Below are 24,048 nucleotides of genomic sequence, written 5' to 3' on the forward strand. Positions count from 1 at the left end.
ACCCATTCACTACCTGCTGGGAAATAGGTAACGAATATTGCAAAGTATAAATGTGCAAGTCTACATTTATTGTCCTGTGAGACCTCTAAAGGATAGAATGCTTGAATTCTGAATATCAAAACAACTCAATCTTTTCCGTCCAGGGGACATTTGCAGCACAAATTTTGTCAAAGGAGTGAAATAGACACTGGAGTTGGCTTAATAGAGAATGTTATTGGAGAATGGTACATAAAACTGAACATAATAAATAAGGAGCATGAGTCGGCCATTCAGCCCTGTGAGTGCTGACAGGATCATAGCTGATCTGATCGAATGGCTTCAACTCTGCATTTCTGCCGACTCACTATATCCTTTGATTCCTTTGGCATGATATTCTGGCAAAAATAATGTTATCATTTTGATTCCTTTCCCTCCTGGGACATTTTTCCTCCTGGCTTAATGAGCAAAGAGAATACTTCAGCGAAGTTATTGTAAAGAATGGAAAAGTTTTTTACAAATTAAAAATAACAATAATGCCACTGAATTCTTCTGGGCTGTTAAATTTTACTCAGATCAGGTTTTCCTTTTAATTAATTAATTTTTTGTTAAATAATATTTTAGAGGGTTGGTGTGGCCTTTTGCACCAACTTTCAAACGTATCATATTACTATAATTTAGAGAATAAGGGAGTTTGCATAGAGCGACCCAAGGTATATCTGCTCTTGAAAAGAATGCTGTGGTCCAGGAAAAAAACGCAAGAACTATAGTCTGCCACAAAGAATCCAAATACATAATGATGACATCAGAAGAGTTACTGGACCTGAAATGTTAACTCTGCTTTCTTCCCACAGATGCTGCCAGCCCTGTTAAGTTTCTCCAGCGATTTCTGTTTTTGTTTCAGAGAACAGTGAATTGTGTTGCATAAGTATCACTGACTCCAAAACTGATGATAGAGAGTGAGATACAGTATTCTGCTGGCTTCACTTCAAGAAATAGCCATTTATAAATGCCACATTTCCAATTCCTAACCCTCGACCTATCAATTCTTGGCCCAATATGGGAATTGTGAATGTAGCTCTTAAATACCCTGTATTTTAGGATTGTATTTCGTCTGTTGTTGGATTTGTAGGAGTTATTAATGATTATAGCAGTGATTTCTGATTAGTTTTTAGACTCAGCCAGTGCCATCAATTACTACCTATCAGGACTCAGATCTTATTTGGCTATTTTTGTGTTGAGCTTCCGGTTCTCTCGTGGGTCTTTTTCTAATATTGACATGATAACATTTTAAGGATAGAAGAAGTCGCACTAATCTCTGCGTAGCTGTAATGTTTTTCAAACAAAAAAAATCCCAACCTCCAATTTACTTAAAGTTTGCTCTAGCGTTATTTGCAAACGGAGAGGGGAGGCGATGGCTTAGCAGTATTATCACTGGACTATTAATCCAGAGATCCAGGTAACGTGGTGGGAACTGGGGTTTGAATACCAGCACAATTCAATTTTAAAAAGTCTGGAATCAAGAGTCTAATGATGATCAATTGTCAGGAAAAAGCCCATCCTGTTCACTCATGTCCTTTAGGAAGGAAACTGCCATCCTTGCCTGGCCTGACCTACATGTGACTCCAGAACCACAGCAATATGGTTGATCCTTTGGGATGGGCGATACATGCTGGTCTAGCCAATGACGCCTTCATCCCATGAATGATTTTTAAAAAATTTTCAAATTTCCAAATCCCTTGGTTAATCCATTTGAGATCCAGTGAGATGTTAGGAGAAATCATTGATTGAATTGGATACTGCACTGCAATTTCAAGTTGGATACCAAGATATTTGTTGACAAAAACAAAGTGTTGCAGATGCTAGAGAAATGATCTTTAAAAAAAAATGCGCTGGAGAGACTCAGCAGGCCTGGCCGTGTCTGTGAAGAGTGATCTCGTGTACACTTGGGGACACCAAACGCAGACTCAGTGCCTGCTTTGCAGAATGGGTGTGCCCTGTCTGGTAAATGGCCTCAACCTGCCGCTCTGACATTTCAATACTCCATCTTGCTGTTGTCCTAATGTTTTTGTCCCAGGCCTGCAGCGGTGCTCCAGTAAAGCCCAAAGCTGGCTGGAGAAACTGCACCCCATTTTCCATTTTGGCACTTTACAACCTTCAGGATTCAACATGAAGTTGAAAATCTTCAGACCATGAATTCTGTCCTCCATCTTGAATAATCCACTCTCTGACACCATGTGGCTTGATGTGGAGCTACCTATTTTCTGCTATTCACATTTTTCATTAACACACTCTTCTTCTATATCTCTCGCTTTACTTCTATTAGCACACTGTGCCTTTTGCTCCAGGGCAGTTTTCCGACCTATTTCAGTTGCTCTTCCTTCCTGCCTCTGTTTATCTTACAGCTTGAAGCCCATCACTTTTCCAGTCTCTTCTACTTCTAAAGAAGAGTCAGATTGGACTTAAAACACTTGTCAGCTGTTTCTCTCTCTGACAGATGAAACTAGAGCTGTTGAGTCTTTGGTCAGGCCATTTCCAATTATTCCAGATGAGGACAACTGTATTCTCACCTCAAAGTTACTATGGCTGATCCATCAACATCAACTGAGGTTGCTATCACCTTGGACTGTAGCAGCTTAAGTGTGGCCAGACCATCTTTGTACTACACCTCTGTTTGGCTGCCTGACTAATTGGCCAATAAATGCAAATATAAGCTGAGGCCAGCATTGGTTTTCTTTGTGTTGCTCTCACCTTAACGCAAATGTAAAAGGCACCCCGTTTTGTTAAAGGTATTATGCAAATGAAAGTTATTGTTGTTGCCATCATGTTGCGAATGGTAGAATCATACAGTACAGAAGAGGGCCTTTGGCCCATTGATTCTATTCGCCAAAAATATACAACTGCCTAATCTCCTCCTACTTTCCTGCATTAGGCCCTTAGCCTTGAATATTTTGCATATCAAGTGGTCATCCAAGCACTTTTTAAAGGTCGTGAGGTTTCCTGACTCAACTAACCTCCCAGGCAGTGTATTCCAGACCTTGACCACACTGGGTGAGAAAGGTCTTCTTCAAATCTTGTCTAAACATGCTGCATTTCATTTTAAAATTATACCCCATGTTATTGACCATTCAGCTAAGGGGGACAGCTGCTTTCTATTCACCCTGTCCATGCTTCTCATCATCTCATATTCCTCTATCAGGTCCCCCCTCAATCTTCTCTACTCCAGTGAAAACAACCTGATTTTATACAGCCTCTCTTCATTAGTTGAAATATTCCATCCAGGCATCCATCCTGGTGAATCTCCTTTGAAACCCCTGCAGGGCTTCCTATAGAGTGGAGACCAGAATTGCACACAGTACTCCAGCTATGACCTAACCAAAGTTCTGTACAGCTCCAACATAACCTCCCTGTTCTTATAATCTATGCCATGAGTGACAAAGGCTAGCATCCTGTATGCCTTCTTAACTACCCCATTAACCTGTGCTGCCACCTCCAGGGATCTTTGGACAAGCACTCCAAGATCCCTCTGTTCCTCTGAGCTTCCTAGTGTCTTTCTATACTGAGTCTGACTGGTTATTCTAAATATTATACATTATTAACATTTGACAATAAATTATACTACTAAGAGAGCCTGATAATTCCAATTGGCTTTGCTGAATAGCCACTGGAACAGGTATTTTGCGAAGGCAATTGAATTGGGTCCAAGATCAGGTCACCACTCTTGACCATAGTGTAAGGTTTAACAGACATGACAAAAATATTTGAAGCAGTTACTTTGCAGCTTTTCATACCTTCTTAACAATGAGATTCCTGAATGAATTATTCTTTCCCAGAATGGGAAGAGGTAAGTGCAGATTGGGCAAATGAAATGGGTAGAAATAGAAGGGGAACAAAGGAAGGGGTGAGGCCTTTTGTTTTATTCATTTGTGGGACATGGGTGTCACTGGCTGGGCCAGCATTCATTGCCTGCCCTGAATTTCCCTTGAGAAGGTGGTGGTGAGCTGCCTTCATGAACCACTGCAGTCCACCTGCTGTGTGTTGACAATGCTATTAGGAAGGGAGCCTAAAACGTACAAAAAGCAATTCAATCTGCTAGTTTCCAAAGTATATTCAAGATTGATCATCAAAGTTGTATTATAATTAGTATTGTTGATTTTTAAAGAGTGATAGATTTTCATCTTTATAAAGATTCTGCTTCTTTTGACTTTGTAGTTCGTGATACTCACCTAAAGCAAAACAAGAACAATGGTCAAATTGGGGGAGAATTGTTCTGCGGTAGATCACATTGCAATAGTTGGAAATTTACTATTACCTTTCTTTTTGAAAAAAATGTGACTTTTCACAGTGACATAAGGTTGAAGTTCATTCAGTTGTAAATATGTATCACTCAAAACCATTAGAAACATTTTAGAACAAGGACCATGTGGTTCAAGATAACAAGCTCATTGCTGTTGAGTTACATTAACCATAACTGAGTCTTTCTATTTTTTTTCCTTTTAGGTGCTGCATGCAGTAAATGTCCAGGGTTCGACCAATTCCACTTTATGGTTTACAATCCATCAGAGACCTCAGAACAGATAGTGGATTGCATTTAAAGCTACTGTGATGCATCACTTTCAAAGACTTTTAGGGCTTGTTACCATTTGCACTCAATTTTGAACCCAAATGACACCTCTCAATCAGCTGCAATCTGTTAAAGTATAGAAAGAAACCTTGTTTGTCATGTACATTGGTAACTAAACCATATTGATTGTCAATTTAGTGTATGCAGATTGTTTGTATTTGAATTTTGAGGTGTACTCTAAAAGTGAACACACTTCTTTCATGTGCATGCACGTGAACACTTGACCTTTCAGCCCCCACTGAGCTTGTGCCATTATCACATCCATGATTTATCTATACCATGAGTCCATTTATCTACCCTTTGACCATTTTAAGAGAAATTTGGAACCTTAATGAAAATAAGTAATTAGAGAACCCTAAAATTGTACGAGCAGCAATCATTCATGTCGGTATGTTTGCAAATGCATGAGATCTGTAAGAACATGACTCGGTCTTCCATCCCCTCGAGCCTGTTGTGTAATTCAATGAAATGATGATAGATCAGAATCTCATTTCCATTCATCTGGGACTAGATTAATTCTGAAAACTGGGCAGCAGGCAGCCAAAAGGCCTGTTTCCATGCTGCAATTGTCTCTGCTTTTGATCCATATCTTTTGACTTTTCCATCAGATAATTGATTGCGCTCTCTTGTTCAGAAAATTTCAATTGAACTAGCATCTACAGCCTCTTTTGAGGGTAAAGGAGCAGTATCTGTAAAAATGTACTGTGCTGGAATGAGAAGCCATGATTTCAGACCTACCTTTGCATGGTGGTCTTAGTACAACTCCAAATTGTCAGACTGACCTACTGCTCCCTGAGTGTACTAAACTCAGACACAAGACCATCCCTATTTAAAGAGCCTTTCATCACTTTGAGCCCTACTGGGTGCACCATCATTTCAGCCTCAGGAAAAGCAACAACTCCCAAGTGTTCTGGAGGAAATTGTTAAACATTTAAAAAGAAAGGTACTGCCACTATAATTACCCTAACATTAAAACTTAGCTGCCTAATGATCTGGTTTCTGTGATGTGTACAAATTAGTGGAGGGAGAACATAATGAAGAGTTGTACTCAAAATATGACTTTTTTTTTGCATGTTGCATTTTATAGATACTTACAGATGAATTGTTGCAGTTGAAAGGCACTCCTGACAAGTTTTTCTTGTATTTTTAATTGACCTTTCAGACTTGCTATGACATACCTCTGGGGCAAGTGCACTTGAACCTGTTGAACTGTTTTGTTTGCAAATAGCAATCATTGGGATGGTTATGCAGAGCTGTGCTGAACTAGCTGTACAGCAGCTGCCTCTGTTAGACAACACTTTTGAAACTGCCACAAATGTCAATTTTCTGCTTAACTCATGGACTACCAACCGTTGTTGATCGTCAAGCTTCAGTCAAGCAGTTCTCCATTTACCACTTAAATACGTTGATGCGTTTTTTGACGTTAACATAAGCTTAACCCTTGCAAATCATAATGAGTAAGATGATCAGATCATATGTCCCCTCAAGTCACGGTTATTCAATATGATTATAGCTGATATTTTATATCAGTTCTAAACCTGAAATGATTGCAATTGTCAGAAAAAGATGAAATATATTTTTTTTGTACACAGTGACTGCTATTAAAGAATTTAATAAGATTTTCACATTTTTGTAGAGGATGATTTGATTTTCTGAACATTTCTATAATTCAAAAACAATTTGCGTTTATGGAGCGATGTTAACATGGTAAAGATGTCTGAAAATGTTTCTCAGGAGTTCTACAATTCAGATAATCTCTTGTTGGCTTTCTGGTTTCAGCTTTTTATAGCTGAAACAAGCAGAGAAACTGAAGCAATGTTTCACAACCAACTTTGTTCATCTACAGAATGATCCACAGTAATTTACCAAGCCTCAGTTAAGGTAATCTCACACACACGTGCCCAACACCCATCTAGTAGTGCGCTAATCCCAATTTCTTGCACTTGCCCCAGATCATTGAATTTTTTTCTGAAGAAGGGTCTAGGCCTGAAATGTCAGCCTTCCTGCTCCTCTGATGCTGCTTGGCCTGTTGTGTTCATCCAACTTTACACCTTGTTATCTCGTTGAATGTTGTGATATTTGAAGTACTCAACCAAATTTTTTTAAAGGTTGTGAGGTTTCCAGCTTCCAATACCTTCCCAGGGAGTGCGTTCCAGATTCCCACCACCTGCTTTTTTTTCCTGTGATTGACCCCTCACCCAAGGGGAACAGCTGCTCTCCATTCATCCTGTCTATACCCCTTAATCATGTCCCCCCTCAGTCTTCTTTGCTCTAGAGATAACAAGCCAAGTGTTATGGGCCAGACTAAACCCCTTTAAATTATATTAAGAGGACAGCCTAGATTTTTTTTCAAGAAGATTTGTAGCTTGGGTTGTGGATGAGGTTGTTTGGTCACCCTGCTAGGTAACATCATCATTGCGCCTCTGGTGAAGCATTGGTGTTCTACAACCTTCTATCACTACACTTTGTGTCCTATCACTAAACCAGTTTCTGATCCATCTCACCAGGTTTCCCTCAGTTCCATGTGCTTTAACCTTCTCAATCAGTGTTCCATGTCGGACCTTGTCAAAAGCTTTGCTAAGATCCCTATAAACTACATTCACTGAACTTTCCTCATCCATACACCTGATCACATTTCAAAAAATTCTAACAAATTTGTTCAGTATGATCTCCCTCTGACAAAGCTATGCTGACTCTCCCTAATTAACCTATGCCTTTCCAAGTGGGTATTAACTCACTCCTTCAAAATTTTCTCCAATAGTTTCCCTACTACTGACCTGAGATTCACCGGTCCATAATTTCCCGGTTCATTTCCACCACCCCTCTTAAAAAGTGGAACATTATTAGCCATCCTCCAGTCCTCTGGCACTTCCCCCGTGGCCAGAGGGAAATTAAAAGTGTGTCAGAGCCCCCGCAGTTTCCTGCCTTGCCTCTCACTGCAGCCTGGGATACATTTCATCCGGGCCTGGGGAGTTGTCTGTCTTTAAGCCCGTCAGAGCCTCCAATACCTCTACATTTCCTCTGTCAGTGGATAATGGTTGCATGCGGAGTTCAGCCATTCTAATATTCCATGGTCAACTTGCTGATGCGGGTCACAGCACTGATTTCCAATTGCAGAGCTTACTGCTATACATGCACCTCTGTGGTCCGCGCAGTAGCGAGGAAAAAATCGGGGGAATGCTGGTTACCACTGCATTACCAGTTGCCATTCATACAGGCCATATACTTTGCTCACCAATTTCTCAAGAGGTCCTGCCACCTTTTACAGATCTTACAAATGCACTCCATCCCTCTCTGTCATAGAGTCCCAGTGCTATTAAGTGTCTTGCCTTTTCCAATTCCCTCTATTAAACTCACTTAGAGTATTAAATTCCATCTGCCGCATATCACCTTTTGTCTTGTCGGTCTAAAGATATTACAGCAAATTCTGATTATTTTTATTGCCTGCTCCTATAACCAAAAGCAAAGGAACTGGGGCGTATATGTTTGTATTAAAATTCAAGAATTCGAGGAACTAAATATATGTAATAAAAATATCATTTATCTTCCCCGTTAAGTTAGCACGTTCTACAAACACGTAGGGGCGGTGCCTTCAGACAAGGATAGACGGGTGTGGGAAGTAAATTTTGCAGTGAGTGGCCAAATAGCCAAGTTTGTTGCGGCAGCCGCCGTATGCGAGTGAGCTGGTCTTGACGGGCTGAGTAGTAGCGGGACTTTCTGTGAATGAGACCCGGAGTTTCTGTGAATGGGGGCCCGCTTCGCGTTGCTATGGGATCCCCGGGCTACGTTCCACTGATCCTCGCGCTGAGCGCCTCCTGCTTCCAAGCGGACGCCCAGATCCCCCTGGTCATCGCGACCTGGCCTAACCAAGTGGCTGTGGTGGAAGGTATGTGCAAGCGGGCATTGCTGTCACTCCCCACTTCAATGCATGGTTACGTCTGTGTAAACTGAAAACTATTGCAACCTTCTGCATATTTGCTGATTTTAAGAATATTAGTTGCTTGTTCGAGGGAGAGGGTATTGGCTGTATTTAAAACTCAAAATAGACGGCTTTTTCATAAGTGTAACTCAACTCTTTCAACCACGAGATTGGGGGCGATTTGCAGTTATTGTTAAGTTTAAATGCTCCCTTTAAAGCTATATCATTGCATATACTGCTGGTTGCATTGGGGAAATATGCCTAGAGAAAAATTTATCTTTTTGTCACCGAATTCCACTGTGAATAAACCTTCATTCGTGCAAAAAACTGCTTTCATGCAGTAACTCACACCAACTCCTGTCAATTCCCTAAAATGTCCATTGCCTGGAATGGAAATGGCTTTGTTTAAGATCTGTGTAATTTCTCACCATGACTTATTTATATCACCTCTGTCAACGAACAAACAACTGAAATTTAAGTGCATCTTTAACTCTTCCGAAAATATCACAACGTGCTTCATCAGGGCATGGTAAACCGATATGTCACATGAAGGCACAATAAGGTAGTGGAGTAGATGATCAAAAGCTCGCTCAAAAAGGTCGAGCGTGTGAGCTAAAAGAAAGTGGCGACTGAGAAGGAAAATCCTGTAAAACTGGTGAATGTCATCAAATGGTCTGATTCATTTTATACACTTCAACATAGAGGACCAGCATATTAATTTACAACTACTTATTGTTTTTATTCTTTTCCTTCCAGCGAAGTTTGTGGGGAAGGAATAAAATGCAAGGCATGGCCACCAATAATGAACAATTAAAATCAGGTCTCCAGAAGAGCCCAGTATTAGAGAGAGGAGTTAGAGGATGGAGGAGTCAGAGTGGGGAAAACTATTGAGAATGTGGGAGCATAAGGGTGATGGGGGAAACCCACACTGGAGCAGAATAGGTCAGGGGCAACAGAGTTCTGGATGATCTCTGGTTTGTAGAAGTTAGGAGTGTGTTGGAATAACAAAGTCTAGAGGTGAAAGGAGCACAGATGAGAGGCTTTCAGCAAGAGATAAGTTGAGACAGGACAGAGTTGTGAAATATTCTAGAGGTGATCTTGGCAATAGTTTGCCATCTATGCTCATATCTATCACGACGTAAGGAATATGTAGAAATGAGTCACCTTAACCATCTCCAGTTATGAAATCCATTTCTGCAGAGAGGCAGTGGCCTAGTGGTATTATTGCTGGATTGTTAATCCAGAGATTCGGATAACATTCTGGGGACCTGGGTTCGAATCCTGCCATGGCAGATGGTGAAATTTGAATTCAGTAAAAATCGGGAATTAAGAATCTAATAATGACCATGAATCCATTGCCGATTGTTGGGAAAAACTCATCTGGGTCACGTATGTCCTTTTCGGGAAGGAAACTGCCATTCTTACCTGTTCTGGCCTACATGTGACTCCAGTCCCACAGCAATGTGGTTGACTTTGAACTGCCCTCTGGACAATTAGGGATGGGCAGTAAATGCTGCCTGGTCGCCCTCGTCCCATGAATGAATTAAAAAAAAAGCTATAACACAGCAGTCAAACTGTGCACAGAAAGATCATACACATGGGTGGAACCATGACCAGATAATCAGCTGGAAGTGAAACTGAGGAATAAATAATGGGCAAGAATTCTGCAATTCTCCTCTTCTTCAAAATTGTATCATGGAATTTTTTTTATGCCCACTTGAAACATTGACATTATCAAGTTCTGTGCCCCAGCTAGGCTGAGGACATGGGAGTTTACTGGTTGAATTGGTGAGAGCGGTCAGGGCACAGCCATAGGTCTGGTGGGTACTGAGGTGCTCTGGAACTTTGTCTCTGCAGCATTAAAATAGAGAGGCTTTCCAACCTTCGAACATAGAACAGCACAGCACAAGAACAGGCCCTTCAGCCCACCATCTCTGTGCCAACCTTGATGTCATTCTGAACTAATCCCATCTGCCTGCACATGGTCCATGTCCCTTTATTCCCTTCCCGTTCATGTATCCGTTTAAATGCTTCTTAAACATTGCTATTGCATCTGCTTATATCCGCCACCCTTGTGTGATGATACTATGGCCTTAAGAGGTGTACTTTGTCCTTTTTATGAAGAAAGGTTGAGACCGAGGTGTTGATCAGTCTACTCAGAGCCCATAAAGCAAACAATTTGTGAGGCTATGGGTTTTTTGTTTTAAATTTGGTACAATAGAAGCAGCCTGAATGGCTGGGGTCAAGCTCCCACAGAACCAGGATTTTTAATTTTAGTTTTGCACTAGCAGTTATTGGGATCTTGAAGCTGGAGTTTGGAAGCTGCCGTATGTCTGTCCCTGCTACTCTCTCTCTGAGTTTTCTCTTGTTTCTTTGTACCTCCTGGACTGGGGAATCGCCTGTGAGACAATCTATTTTACTGAATTTGCTGTTGCCAAGGGTGAGTTTATGGGATTTTACTATATTTACTGTTTAGTAAGTAAATAATCCAATACTCTGTTACGTTTTCTAATAGAGTTTAATTATTTCAATTTCTTTTTTCTTTTGTTGTATTTTAACTACAATGCATGCATAAAGTGTGTATTGCTTCCAGACTGCTAGTTTACCCAAGCGAATTGCATCTGAAATGTAACGCCTGGCACTTGCCTTTACAACTAAGAAAAAGTTAGGGTCTAGGCTGTCCTCTTAACATCGTTTGAGAGAGTTTGGTCTGATTCATAACAAATAGCATTGCGTTCAAGGCACCTATCACCTCTGTGTTAACAGAAACTTCCCTCACATTCCTTTAAACATCCTACCTTGAACCTATGCCCACCCTGGGAAAGAGACTCTGACTATCAACACTATCCATGCCTTTTTATATACTTCGATTAGGTCGCCCCTCAGCGTCTGATGCTCCAATGCAAAGTGGTCCAACCTCTCTTTATAGATAATGCACTCTTTTGCACCCCCTCCAACCTCCACATCCTTCGTATAGTGTGGTGACTAGAGCTGTACACAAATGTAGCCTAACTAAAGGTTTACACAGCTGTAACATGCTTCATCAATGGTTATACACAATGCCTCAACAGATGAAGGCACACATGCCATACACCTTCTTTACCATCTGATCCACTTGTGTTGCCACTTTCTGGGAGCTATGGGCTTGCATTCCAAGATCCCTCTGTACATCAATGCTCATTCCTCACATTCCCTCACTTCCTTATGCATAGCCATCCCACCTCGCTACCCCTCATGTCCTGCAGGCCAAGAAATTCTTCTTTCACTCCCCCACCCCCAAAAATCCCCTCAACATAGATGCCCATTCCATCAACAAACTTTATAGAAGAAATGAACCCTGTAGTGGTAGCTGATCGTGTGACAGGGAACATAAAGAACAAAGGACAAAAGATCACAGGATCAGTCCCTTCAGCCCACGAAGCTTGCACCAATTCCTGATCCTTGTTTAGATCCACTACTTGTTGCTTATGTGTGGTTTCTGTCCCTTTGTTCACCTCCTATTCATGTGTCGATCACGTTGCTTAAACGTTGCTAACGTGCCTGCTTACACCACCTCCACTGGTAGCCACCACCCTCTGTAGGAAAAATTCTCCCTGCACTTCTCCCCTAAACTTTCCCCCTCTCATCTTAAACCTGTGCCCTCTTGCAGTTGACCTTTCCATCCTGGGAAAATGCCTCTGATTATCCAACCTATGAATTCCTCTCATAATTTTGTAGACCTCTACCAGTTTGGACCTCAGCCTCCATCTTTCCAGTGAAAACAATCTAAGTGTATCCAACATCTCCTCATAACTAAAACCCTCGACCAGGCAACATCCTGATAAACCTTCTCTGCACTCTTTGTATCCTTTGACAATCCTCCTCACCATCTGCAACTCTGCTAATTTTGGTCTCATTGCAAACTTACTAATCAGACCACCTTCAGATCATTTATTAATATTACACACAACAAAAGTCTCAGCACTGATCCCTGCGAAATATCATGAGTCACTGATCTCCATTCTGAAAAGCATTGTACCACGACTATTCTCTGTCTTCGATGACCAAGCCAAGTTCTGTATCCATCTAGCCAGCACACCATGGATCCCGTGACACTCTGCCTTTTGTACCAGCCTGCCATGAGGTACCTTATCAAATGCCTTAGTAAAGTCCATGTACACAACATCCACTACCCTTCCCTCATGAATCATTCTTGTCACCCCCTCAAAAAACTCAATCGAGTTGGTGAGACATGACCTTGCTCGCACAAACCATGCTGCCTATCACTAACAAGTGTATTTGGTTCCAAATGTAAATAAATCCTGTCTCTCAGTATCTTCTCCAACAGCTTCCCCACCACTGCTGTCAGGATCACTGACCTGTAATTACCTGGATTATCTGCTTCTCTTCTTAAACAAAAGAACAACATTGGCCATTCTCCAGACCTCTGGAACCTTGCTTGAGGCCAAAAAGGATATAAAGATATCTGTGTAAAGATATCTGTTCAGACCCCAGGTATTTCCTCCTTTGCCTGTGACAGTATCATAGGATAGATCCCATCTGGTCCTGGGGACTTGTCTACCTTAATGTATTTCAAGACATTCAACACTTCCTCCTTCATTATGTTCACCTCCCTAAGAGTGTTCACACACCTTTCCCTAACCTCAGCATTCCTCACATGCCTCTCTTTGGTGAATACCAATGTAAAGTACTCCTTAAGTATCTCGCCCATTTCAAAAGTGACTCATTTATAAAATTTAACTTTCAAGAAAAAATCTCCTTCTACTGCAGTGCAATGAATGTGTCAATCATCGAGAACCTTTGAAGTCTCAATACTGTGAAAACCTAAGTTGCTTGAAACAGTCTGCAAATAGACTTAGTGAAATTGATGGATCAGACAGCCGGCGCTGTCAAATCAAACCATGGCTCTTGTTTATGTAAATCCACATCTTTGGATATTTTCTTGCTTAGCGCAGCTTCTTAAACTGTTCAGATAAAATGATCCTGTGTGCCCACAATACTGTCAGGGGAGCTTAAACAGTGAAAAAGAGGAGCTTGGAGAAGGACTGGCACTAAGTGGATAGCCAAGGATAAAGCTGCACAGTAAGGCATTCCCCACAGGGCTGACTGCTCAGGGCCACGTTGAACTGATTTGGAAACTCCTCTTTCATAGTGAACCTGGATTTAACTTTATCTTTTTTTTTTGTTACCAGAATGAAATGTATGCTTTTGTTTTTCTTTATCAATCAATTTCTACTTGTCTTCCATGCGAAATCTGCATTCAGCAATTTTCTTTGGATTACGTGGTGGCTCAATTTTATGGTGTGTAAAAGTAAATTATATTTATCAAGCTATTTATTTTGCAGGAGACCATTCAGCTTGTTGAGTCCATGATGGCTTTACCTAGAGCAATCCATTCAGTTCCATTCCCATGCAATATCCACAAGACCTAAATGTTTGTTGCCATTTTTATTTGATTTAGCATGGAGCAGCCTTCAGTCTGGAAGTTGTGCATTGGATGCAGTGGAGAAAGGTTTGCATCAATGTGAAATTGACCAATGTCGAGGCAGTGTGGGATATGGAGGAAACCCAGATGAGCATGGGGAAACAACATTGGATGCCATGATCATGAATGGGTAGGTCATATGCCTGACTATTATTGCATACAAGGGAAGTGTCTCCACTTAACAAAGCTGCTTTTCAAATCAAATGTGCAGCAATCTTTTTAGCATGCCAGCCCCTATATACAATTTCCTATGAAGTGAGAAATCTAAAATGTGATGTTTAATTTGGATGTAGAAACGCTGTCTCCTGAAGATCTTGATGGGTTGTTTGATATGATGTATCCCTTGGTCTGTGGTTCAAAGCTACAATCACACTTTGGGTCATCATCCTCTACTTGTAGAACAAGTGACCACACTGTGTATGCTCTTAGCAGAAGTGTACCATCTACTGTCTTTGAGGAAGGGCCAATGATGGGCACTTTTTGTTTCAATGTTTTGCATTCATAGAAAATGCGCATCATTGTAAAGTCATTGCCAATCTCTGTTTGCTCTTGAATGTTGTTATGAACCACTACAGCTGCACTGGTATAAGTGTTCCCACTGCTGCTTGGGAGGGAGTTACAGGATTTGACCCAGCGACAATGAAGGAATGGTGATACAATTCCAAATCCAGATATCACATGTTTTGGGAACTTGTATGTGGCTGAGTTCCCTTGTCCTTCAGGCTTAAGAGGTCAAGGGTTTGCACGATTCTGTCAAAGGAACTTTGCTGAGACGCTGCAGTGATTCTTGTAGCTGGTAGACACTGATGAAGGGAGTGAATGTTTAAGATGGAAACTGGGATGCTAATCAAATTAGGAACAAAAAGAGAAGTTGCTGGATAAGCTCAGTAGGTCTGGCAGCATCTGTGAAGAAAAAAGTCAGAATTAATGTTTCAGGTCCGGTGACCCTTGCTCAGAACTCTGAGTTCTAAGGAAGGGTCACCAGACCTGAAATGTTAACTCTGATTTTTTTTCTTCACAAATGCTGAGCTTTTCCAGCAACTTCTCTTTTTGTTCCTGACTTACAGCATCTGCAGTTCTCTCGGTTTTTATTTGCTAATCAAATTACATGTTTTGTCAACCTTCTTGAGTGTTATTGGAGCTACACTCATTCAGGTAAAGGGAGAATATTCCACCATATTCCTGACTATTATCTTGTAGATAGTTGACAGACTTTTCAGAGTCTACACTCTGCCTTTGACCTGTTCTAGTCGTCACAGTATCGAGTGTTTGACTTCTTCAGTTCTGTTTCTGACCGGGTGACCTTTCCTTTCAAGAAACTATTTGGATGTGATATGACACTGTTATATTTTGAGGTGCTACATGAACCTGGAACGTTGAACCAAGATGAACCTGCACCTTCTAGCCTCGAGATAGAGATATTGCCACTGCACTACAGGACTCTTTAGGCTAATGCGGTAGTTTCTCTTTTTTTAAAAAATGTGAAGAAATAAACCAAAATTAAAGACCTTAGAGAGGGACTGTAACTAAAGAAAATTCCAAATGAAATTTATCAATTTGAATCAAAAGGTGATTTTTGGATTCTACAAGTGCAGTCCAGCCTCAGTAACGCCAATCAGTCAGAAAAGGTCTTGAGTGTTACAATGGGCTCTGTGGGCTACCTTTTCAAAGAATGGACATAACTGACAAAGAGGATTGGGCAGTTCGCCCTCCGTTTAAGTTTATTGTTCACTAGATTTCAAGTTGTGACCTGATTTTAAAATTATTTCTTCATAACTTTAATGATTACCCATGTACAGTACTTGACCATCAAAGCCAGAATGAGAGTGTAGGAGAGTGAAAACCATGCATGTTCTGAACAACTGATATTGATCACTGCCCATATTTTTAAAAATTCCTCAGTGACACAATGGAGGTTGGAGGAGTTGGGCAACTTCGAAGAATTAAAAGTGCGATTCGTGTTGCTCGAGCAGTGATGGACCACACCAGTCATTCACTGTTGGTGGGGGAGTCAGGTAATCCTCAGTCCATGTTGTTTTGAGGGGAAAAATGGTGACGTTTTGGTTTTAGATACCTATCTCGACCTCCCGAATTTCATTGACAATGTGGGAAACATGCACACTGAGGTCCACAAATGAAAATTGCCGGCTGTTTTGAGACACTGAAGGATAAATATTGGACAGGAAAATCTGTGGTCGATGATACAGACTGTGCACAATGTGTACTGTTAAGATTTTATTTTTGGTAAGTTTAGGTTTTTAGTTTTTGAGTTAGAAACATTTTTGGGTTTTCTGTGTCTGAAGTTAATAATTAACTTTCATTTCTGTCATCTTGATTTCTTTTGAAACTGTCTTTGAGACTCACCTATAGAATTAATGGGATTTTATCAACTAAAGAAGATAAACAAGCTCCAGTTTAGAAATTCAGGGAAGTGTCTATTTTAAGCTTGAGAAGTACCTGAGATTTCCTTTAAATTTGATTTGAGTTTTGAGCAGTCCTTGGAAGTCCCTTGGATGAACATGGCTCAATAAACCAGTGCTCCTGAGAAAAGAAGGATATAATGAAACTAGTTTACCCCCAAGTAAAGAATTAATCGGTAGTCCCAGAATCAACATGAGTTCTAAATTACTAACCTTCTTTGTGTGCAGAGGTGTTTCCCAACTTCACCCCGAAAGCTCTAATTTTGAGGCTGCTTATGCTGGACTTGCCAACTAGCGCAACCACATTTTCTCTCAATCCATCCTATCCATTCTCCTTTACATGTCAAACTTTGAACAGATCACTCTGTGAATTTCTAAAATTTCAGGTAACTCTCATTTGTCTAATCACCCTGTGCAAGTTAGCCTTTGGTATCCAGAAATCATTCTGTTAAATAGTTCTGCTGTCCTTCGTCCGAGGCTAATTATCCTTCCTAAGGAATACCGCTTCTATGTCTCCTTATCTGACCAGGGCTGTTTATAACACAACTTCTTCCCCTTCATGTGTAAATATTTAAATGGCAGTAAATTAGAAGATCACGACAAAAGTAATATCTCATCTGTCATAAAATCATACAGCATGGAAACAGACTCTCTGCTCCAACTCGTCTAGGTGGACCATGTTCCCAAACTAAACTGGTCCCACCTATGTGCATTTGACCCATATCCCTCCAAACCTTTCCTATTCATGATCTTATCCAAATGTCTTTCAAATGTTGTAACTGTACCTGCATCTACCACTTTGACTAGCACTAACCACTCACTGTATTAAAAAAAAGTAGCCCCTCCTGTGCTTTTTAAATCTTTCTGCTCTCACCTTAAAAATGTGTTCCCTAGTTTTGAACTCTGCACCATAGGGAACAGACCTTTGCTATTCTCTTCATCTCTGTCCATCATGATTTTATAAAGCCACCCCTCAACCTCCTACGCTCTGGTGAAAAAAAAGTCCCAGCCCATTTTTACAACTCAAACCCTCCATTCTCAGCAACATCCTTGTAAGTCTCTTCTGAACCCTCTCCAATTTAATAATATCCTTCCTATAATAGGATGACCACAACTGCACACAGTACTCCAGAAGAGAGCTCACCAATGTCCTGTACAACCTTAACATGATGTCCCAATGACTATATTTAAAAGTCTGAGCAATGAATTTAAGCGTGTTAAACACCTTTCTAACCACCCTGTCTACCTGTGGTGTAATTTCAAAGGATTATGTACCCGAACCCCTAGGTCTGTCTGTTCAACCTTATAGAAGTTTATAAAATAATGAGGGGTATTGACAGAGTTAATAGTAGTTGTCCTTTTCCTAGGATGGGGGATTTCAAGATGAGGGGACAAAGTTTTAAGGTAAGAGGAGAAAGATTTAAAAAAGACATGAGGGTAAATTTTTTACACAGAGGGTGGTTCACTTGTGGAATGAACTTGCTGAGGAAGTGGTGGATGTGGGCACAATTAGAATGTTTAAAAGATGTTTGGATAAGTACATGAGTAGGAAAGGTTTGGAGGGATATGGGCCAGGAGCAATAAGGTGGGACTCGGTTAGTTTGGGATTATGTTCATCATGGACTAGTTGGACCGAAGGGTTTGTTTCCGTGCTGTATGACTCTATGACCCAAGGCCTTACTTTTAATTGTATAAGTCCTGCACTTGTTTGTTTTGTCAAAATGCAATACATGACATTTATCCAAATTAAACTCCATCTGCAGTTCCTCAGCCCATTGACCCAATTGATCAAGATATTTATCTTCTTAGATAACCTTCTTCACTGTCCACTATACCATCGTTTTTAGTGTCATCTGCAAATTTACTAACCATACCTCCTACATTCTTACCTAATTCATTTATATAAATGACAAGCAAAAGTGGATCCAGTATCAATCCCTGTGGAACACTGCTGGTCTCAGGCCTCCAGGCGAAAAAACAACCCTCCACCTTTACCCTCTGTCTCCTCTGTAAAGCCAATTTTGTATCCAATTGGCAACCGAATTCCATGTGATCTAACTTTACTAATTAGTTACCATGCAGAACCTTATCAAAAGCTTTATTAAAGTCTAAGTAAACAACATCTACCACTCTGCCCCAGTCAATCTTTTTGTAAATCTCTTCTGAACAAAACTCACACAAAACTGAATCAAAAAACTCAATGAAGTTTGTAAGATATGATTTTCCTCACACAAAACCATGCTGACTATCCCTAATAATTTCTTCCCTCTCCAAATGCATGTAATTCCTATCGTTCAGAATGGTCTCCAATAACTTGCCTAACACTGATGTCAGACTCACAGGTCTGTAATTCCCAGGCTTCTCCTTTATAGCCTTTTTAAAATAAAGACACAACACTAGCTATCCACCAGCCCCGGCACTTCATCCATGGTTATAAATGAAACAAATATTTCTGTGAGGGGCTGTGCAGTTTCCTCCTTAACTTCCCACAATATCCTTTCTTTGATTTTTTTTTTGAGTCGTTTGTAACTGTCTGACATTAAAGAATATATGAAAAAAGAGAAAGATTCCACCAGTTGATAAAAAAGGAATATAGTCCACCCATTATAAAATAGATAAAAAAACACATGCTAACCTTTATAAAACATTCAAATTTACTGCAAACTCATGGCTCTGTGGTTAATATTTTGCACAGAGCCTGTTTTGGTCATGAATGAAAATGCCTCATAAGAAGAAAATTGACATGGCACAACAAGTAACCTTCAGTTAACACGGAGCCATGTACTTTACTTCTATTATTCATGCACTTGGATAGCTAAACAGTTCATTAAAAATACAATATTTTTTCAACAGCTTCAGAATTTGCTCAGAATATGGGTTTCCTAAGTGAAGATCTAACAACAAATATATCTCTGTCCATGCATGTAAAATGGCTGAACCAAAGGTGCCAGCCCAATTTCCAGAAGGTGAGTCTTACTTCAAGTGAAGGTCAAATGTTACTAAACATTTGAGATGATTTTAAGGTATGAAATGAGAAGTTTACAATGTCAACTAATACTGTAGAAAGACATTTTGATTTTCACAGAATGTTGTACCAAATCCTGAAACTTCCTGTGGGCCATACAAACCAATAATGGGGCCACTGTCAAAAAAACATGGAATACCAGCACTGATTGGCAATGTTCATAACCATGACACCATTGGTAAATCTTTTATTTTACTAAATTATATATATTGGAATGTTTGGTAGATCTTTAAGATGAATGCAGTTTGTGGAACTCTAATTAGTTGAGGATTCATTGATGATTTTAGCTGATTATTGATTTTTGAATTTAGGAATGGTTGTGATTGACAAGACTGGAAGTATAGCTGCTGGGACATCGACCAATGGTCTAAGACATAAAATCCCAGGGTATGTATTTTTGTATTATTTTCCTCAAAGGAAGGGTCACCGAACTGGAAACATTAACTCTGATTTTTCTACACAAATGCTGCCAGACCTGCTGAACTTTTGCAGCAACTTCTGTTGTTGTTAGCTCAAAGATAAAATGTTGAGTCGATGACCCTTCATCTCCCTTTCTGCCTCACCTCTTGAGTATATCCTGCCATTTCCTGGGACAAGGGTACAATACAAATCTGCTTTGCTTTGGTATTGCTGATTGAGAAACTTTTTTTACTATTATTTGTTTATAGGATGTTGGATGTCACTAGCAAGGCTAATATTTATTGCCCATCCCTAATTGCCCAGCCACCTTGCTGTGGATCTGGAGTCACATGTAGGGTAGAGTAGGTAAGGAAGGTTGATATCCTTCTGTGATGGACATTAGTAGATTAGATGGGACTTTTAATGCAATCAACAATAGTTACATGGTCACAATTAGCCCAGTCTTTTCTCTTCCTGAATTCAAATTTCAACATCTACCATTGTCATGTCCCCAGAACTTTAGCCAAGGCCAATAAGGAATGGTGCCAAAGTATACAAGGCTATGGGCCAAGTGCTGGATTAGAATAATTAGGTGGTTGTTTTTGACCAATGCAGACTAGATGGGCCGAAGGCCTTTTTGTGTGTGTAGACTTCCATGACTTTAATAACCTGAGGTATGGCTTACTAGACCAGTGACATTACCACTACACCCAACTTTCCAACATTGAAATTAATTCCGAGGGTTAATTCACGTGTTTTTCTTCAAAATGATAACCATATTTGTGTTCCTTCTAGCCGTGTGGGAGATTCACCAATAGTTGGGGCAGGTGCTTATGCCGATAGCACAGCTGGAGCTGCAGCTGCTACTGGAATTGGGGATATTATGATGCGGTTTGTTCCAAGGTACGCTTTTCTCAACAGATCTACTTGGGGTGAAAAACGTGTTTCTAAAGCTGGTGAGCTATAATGATTTTGACTGAAGCTGCGATATCGAGAATGAGTGGTTGGTGCTTAAAAGTGTGCCTGGTAAGTTCTATTGCTTAATAGAATTCACTTTTTAAAAAAAGTGTTACATTTCAGTATTATCATCATTATTAAGAAAAAAAGGTTGTTATGTAACCATGTCACGGGTGAGTAACAGGTATTCAATGTGGTTTAGGGTTTTGGAATATTAATACAGTGCATGCTTAAGAAGTGGGTCTGCACGTTTCCTATTTTAGCCATGTTCCCAGGTGAGGCATAGTATATTGGTCTGTGCTTCACTGTGGGGTAATGGCATAGCAGTGTTCACATCGGGCTACTAATCTAGAGCCAATATTCTGGGGATATGGGTTCAAAGACAAATGATGGATTTATTTTTTCTATTATTCAATCAAAAAGCCGGCAATTGGGCAATTGAGTTTTTCTGAAACATATACCCTCCCAATTCTGTACACTGAACTACTTGCAGTGTTTCAGAAAGTAACAATTTCTCTTAAGTGGTTGTTTTAAATTATGGCAGATGTTTTAAAAATGCTATCGTTAGATGAATGCATTTTGCCTAATCAGTAGAAAGTATGATTGACTAGACTGTTTTGAATTTCTTTTGCTGATCAATGGTCATCTTTAACGTGGGCATTTTTTTTCCTTTGCCTCTCGAATCAGTTACCAAGCAGTGGAGTATATGCGAATGGGAATTGAACCAGCCAAAGCTTGCCAGAAGACTATTAAAAGAATCCAAAAATATTACCCACAGATTTTCGGTGCCCTTATCTGTGCAAACAGAACTGGGGGTTATGGTAAGTCTTTGAAACAAAATCTATTAAAGTGCAAGTATGAAATTGGTTCCCTGAGAGAGAGGTTATAAAACCTATACTCATCTTCCTCGTAACAGTATCACGTGGATTATCCTGAAAATAATTTGTTTTGTGAAATCCTGCAAGGGCCTGGTATGTTTAAATGTGGATACAAACTTGCATTTGTTACGTCAAAAAGGAAGAAGTCCTGTAAAAACCTACACCCTCATGGACTACAGCAATTCAAGGACACTGCTCACCAGCACCTTCTGAAGGGCCCTTGGGGATATGTAGTAAATGCCTCACCCCTTGTTACCTCACCCCTATTCTGGGAAAGAATTTTTAAAAATGAAAATATGTCTAATGTATTGGCCTCTTTTTTTTGTATGATGCCCAGGGGAACATTTGATGAACAGGCTCCAGCTATAATAGAAACTTCATGGATGACCAAATTACCAAGTGAAGTCAAACCTTTGTGACTACTTTATATGAAGTAAAATCATGGTTTCTTAATATTTGCAGGACAATTAAATGTTAGCCTGCAAAAGTTAAGAAGAGGTTGATCTTAATGATGAGCATCATAAACTTGGAGATGACAAATTAATAGTCAAATTTGATGGGAAAGACTGGGTATTGTATACCTAAAGCATTAGAGAGGCCTTGGATAACATTACCTTTTTAACTAAGCTAAGATCAGTTAGAGGGCTAGCTGATAGAGGGCAACTTTTTGGGTAGTAGGTAAAATAGAGAAGGAGTATTAAATAGATATGTATGGGCCTGGGATGGACATGGAGACACGATATTTGAAAGAAGACCCAACAGGGTTAAATGCTGGCCAATGGAACCTACTATGGCAAATCCAAAAGCAGTAAATATTGGGAGTAGAAATTGGACCTAAATTTACCAAAAATGTAAACTGAGGGACCTAAAGATATTGGTAGACTTTGAATGTTCACCACATCCAAGTATTGGGAAGTTACAAAATCCTGGAAATATACTGGAATCAATGATTTGACTGAAGTTACACTGAAGCTGTATGGCGTCAATGTTTTACAGCACAGAGGGAGAGCCATAGTATTGACTCCAGCCATCAAGCACCTATCTACACCATTATCCAGCACTTGGCCAATTGTCTTCTATGCTATGACACATCAAGTGATCATCTAAACACTGATTTTATTTGATTTATTTATTGTCAGGTGTATTTTATTACAAAATACAGTGAAAACTGTTGTTTAGTGTCATCAGAAAGTAGACCCAGAAAATGGCAGTGTTATCCTGTAGCAGTGTTACTGGCCTAAAAATACTTCTATAGGATAACTTAATACCCATGTTTTACGTTTTAAAGAAGGTTTCACGAAGAGACATCTCAGTAAAACATAAAAAATACCCTCACCTACTCATTATTATAGATTTAGAAAAATAAACAAATCAAGATTTATAAGTTCTATAGATCTTCAAACAAACACTTAGCTGATCAATGAAATCCTGACACTCCCAGCTGTGAGCAGCTCTGATTAATGAGGTCTCTTCAAGGTCTGCTGTCAACTTCACTGTTTGTTTTTCTTGGACCGAACTCCGATTTCCAGAGATGCTCGTACTTTCAGTCAGTCAGCTGTGAAAGTTCCTTCAATGTTGACCAAAGGCTACACATTAACCAGGAGACCAAGAAAATATCTTGCTCCATGATGAGTTCTTTTGGATCAAAGATAATATTTTCATCTGAAAGAGCACTTCTGGCAGTGCCTCGATTATGTGATGAAGACTCCAGAGCACGCCTAGAACTTGGGACTTGGAGAAGACTCAGTTGAGCAATTGAGCTCAGGCATGGTTCAGCAAAACAGTTAAATCATTAAATGCAAAGAGGGGTAGAAAACTGATAGCGACAACATCAACAGTCAATCCTTTGCAAGTAAGATCTGTCTGTTTTGATTTACATTAAAATTTGAAAATTTATTTTTTTATTTGGAACAACATCAAAGATTCTGTTTGTTTCTTTAATCATTCCCCAAGCAGAAATTATTTCGGTTGAGGAAGGAGGTGCACTCAAGTGAAGTAAAGAGAAATCACAGTGAAGTGGATAATCTGACTAGTTTTCTGAAATGGGAGTTTGACCTGCAGGGAAGGATGCATAATTCAGCTGATGGAAATGTATGCGAAAAGAGTATAAAAGTTCCATCTTTGGAGTTGGGTGTATTCATTTCAATAAAGAACTGGTAATCTAGTGCAGATCTTTTGCAAAATGCTTCTACTGTATAAGGTTGAAACACAAATGAGAAATACCTGGTAAGACAGTGTTTGAATTTGTAATAGGCTGGCTGGATTAGTTTTGCCTTGGGCTATCTGCACTCTTGTCATGAAGAACTCTCCTTCTCAGCCAACAAGGTGCAGGGCTGGATGAACACAGCAGGCCAAGCAGCATCAT

At 40.0% G+C, this 24,048-nt stretch overlaps 2 protein-coding genes across 3 annotated transcripts in view; both read left to right on the top strand.

Moving 5' to 3' along the window:
• LOC109930049 (N(4)-(Beta-N-acetylglucosaminyl)-L-asparaginase-like) overlaps positions 1 to 6,225 on the top strand; it is a 38,597-nt gene extending 32,372 nt beyond the window's left edge. The window contains exon 9 of the mRNA XM_048595335.1: positions 4,477 to 6,225. Coding sequence (XP_048451292.1) covers positions 4,477 to 4,571 — 95 coding nt within the window. The 3' untranslated portion in view covers positions 4,572 to 6,225. The remainder of the gene's footprint in view (positions 1 to 4,476) is intronic.
• A 1,995-nt stretch (positions 6,226 to 8,220) lies between these two features.
• LOC109925568 (N(4)-(beta-N-acetylglucosaminyl)-L-asparaginase) overlaps positions 8,221 to 24,048 on the top strand; it is a 23,823-nt gene continuing 7,995 nt past the window's right edge. For both annotated transcript variants that reach the window (XM_048595283.1, XM_048595284.1), the window contains exons 1-8: positions 8,221 to 8,486; positions 13,981 to 14,134; positions 15,907 to 16,019; positions 19,278 to 19,390; positions 19,510 to 19,627; positions 19,761 to 19,836; positions 20,644 to 20,751; positions 21,493 to 21,626. In XM_048595283.1, the coding sequence (XP_048451240.1) occupies positions 8,324 to 8,486; positions 13,981 to 14,134; positions 15,907 to 16,019; positions 19,278 to 19,390; positions 19,510 to 19,627; positions 19,761 to 19,836; positions 20,644 to 20,751; positions 21,493 to 21,626 (979 nt within the window). In that variant the 5' untranslated portion in view covers positions 8,221 to 8,323. The remainder of the gene's footprint in view (positions 8,487 to 13,980; positions 14,135 to 15,906; positions 16,020 to 19,277; positions 19,391 to 19,509; positions 19,628 to 19,760; positions 19,837 to 20,643; positions 20,752 to 21,492; positions 21,627 to 24,048) is intronic.

This window comes from Rhincodon typus, chromosome 3, assembly GCF_021869965.1.
Source record: "Rhincodon typus isolate 14 chromosome 3, sRhiTyp1.1, whole genome shotgun sequence".
Lineage (NCBI taxonomy): Eukaryota > Metazoa > Chordata > Chondrichthyes > Orectolobiformes > Rhincodontidae > Rhincodon > Rhincodon typus.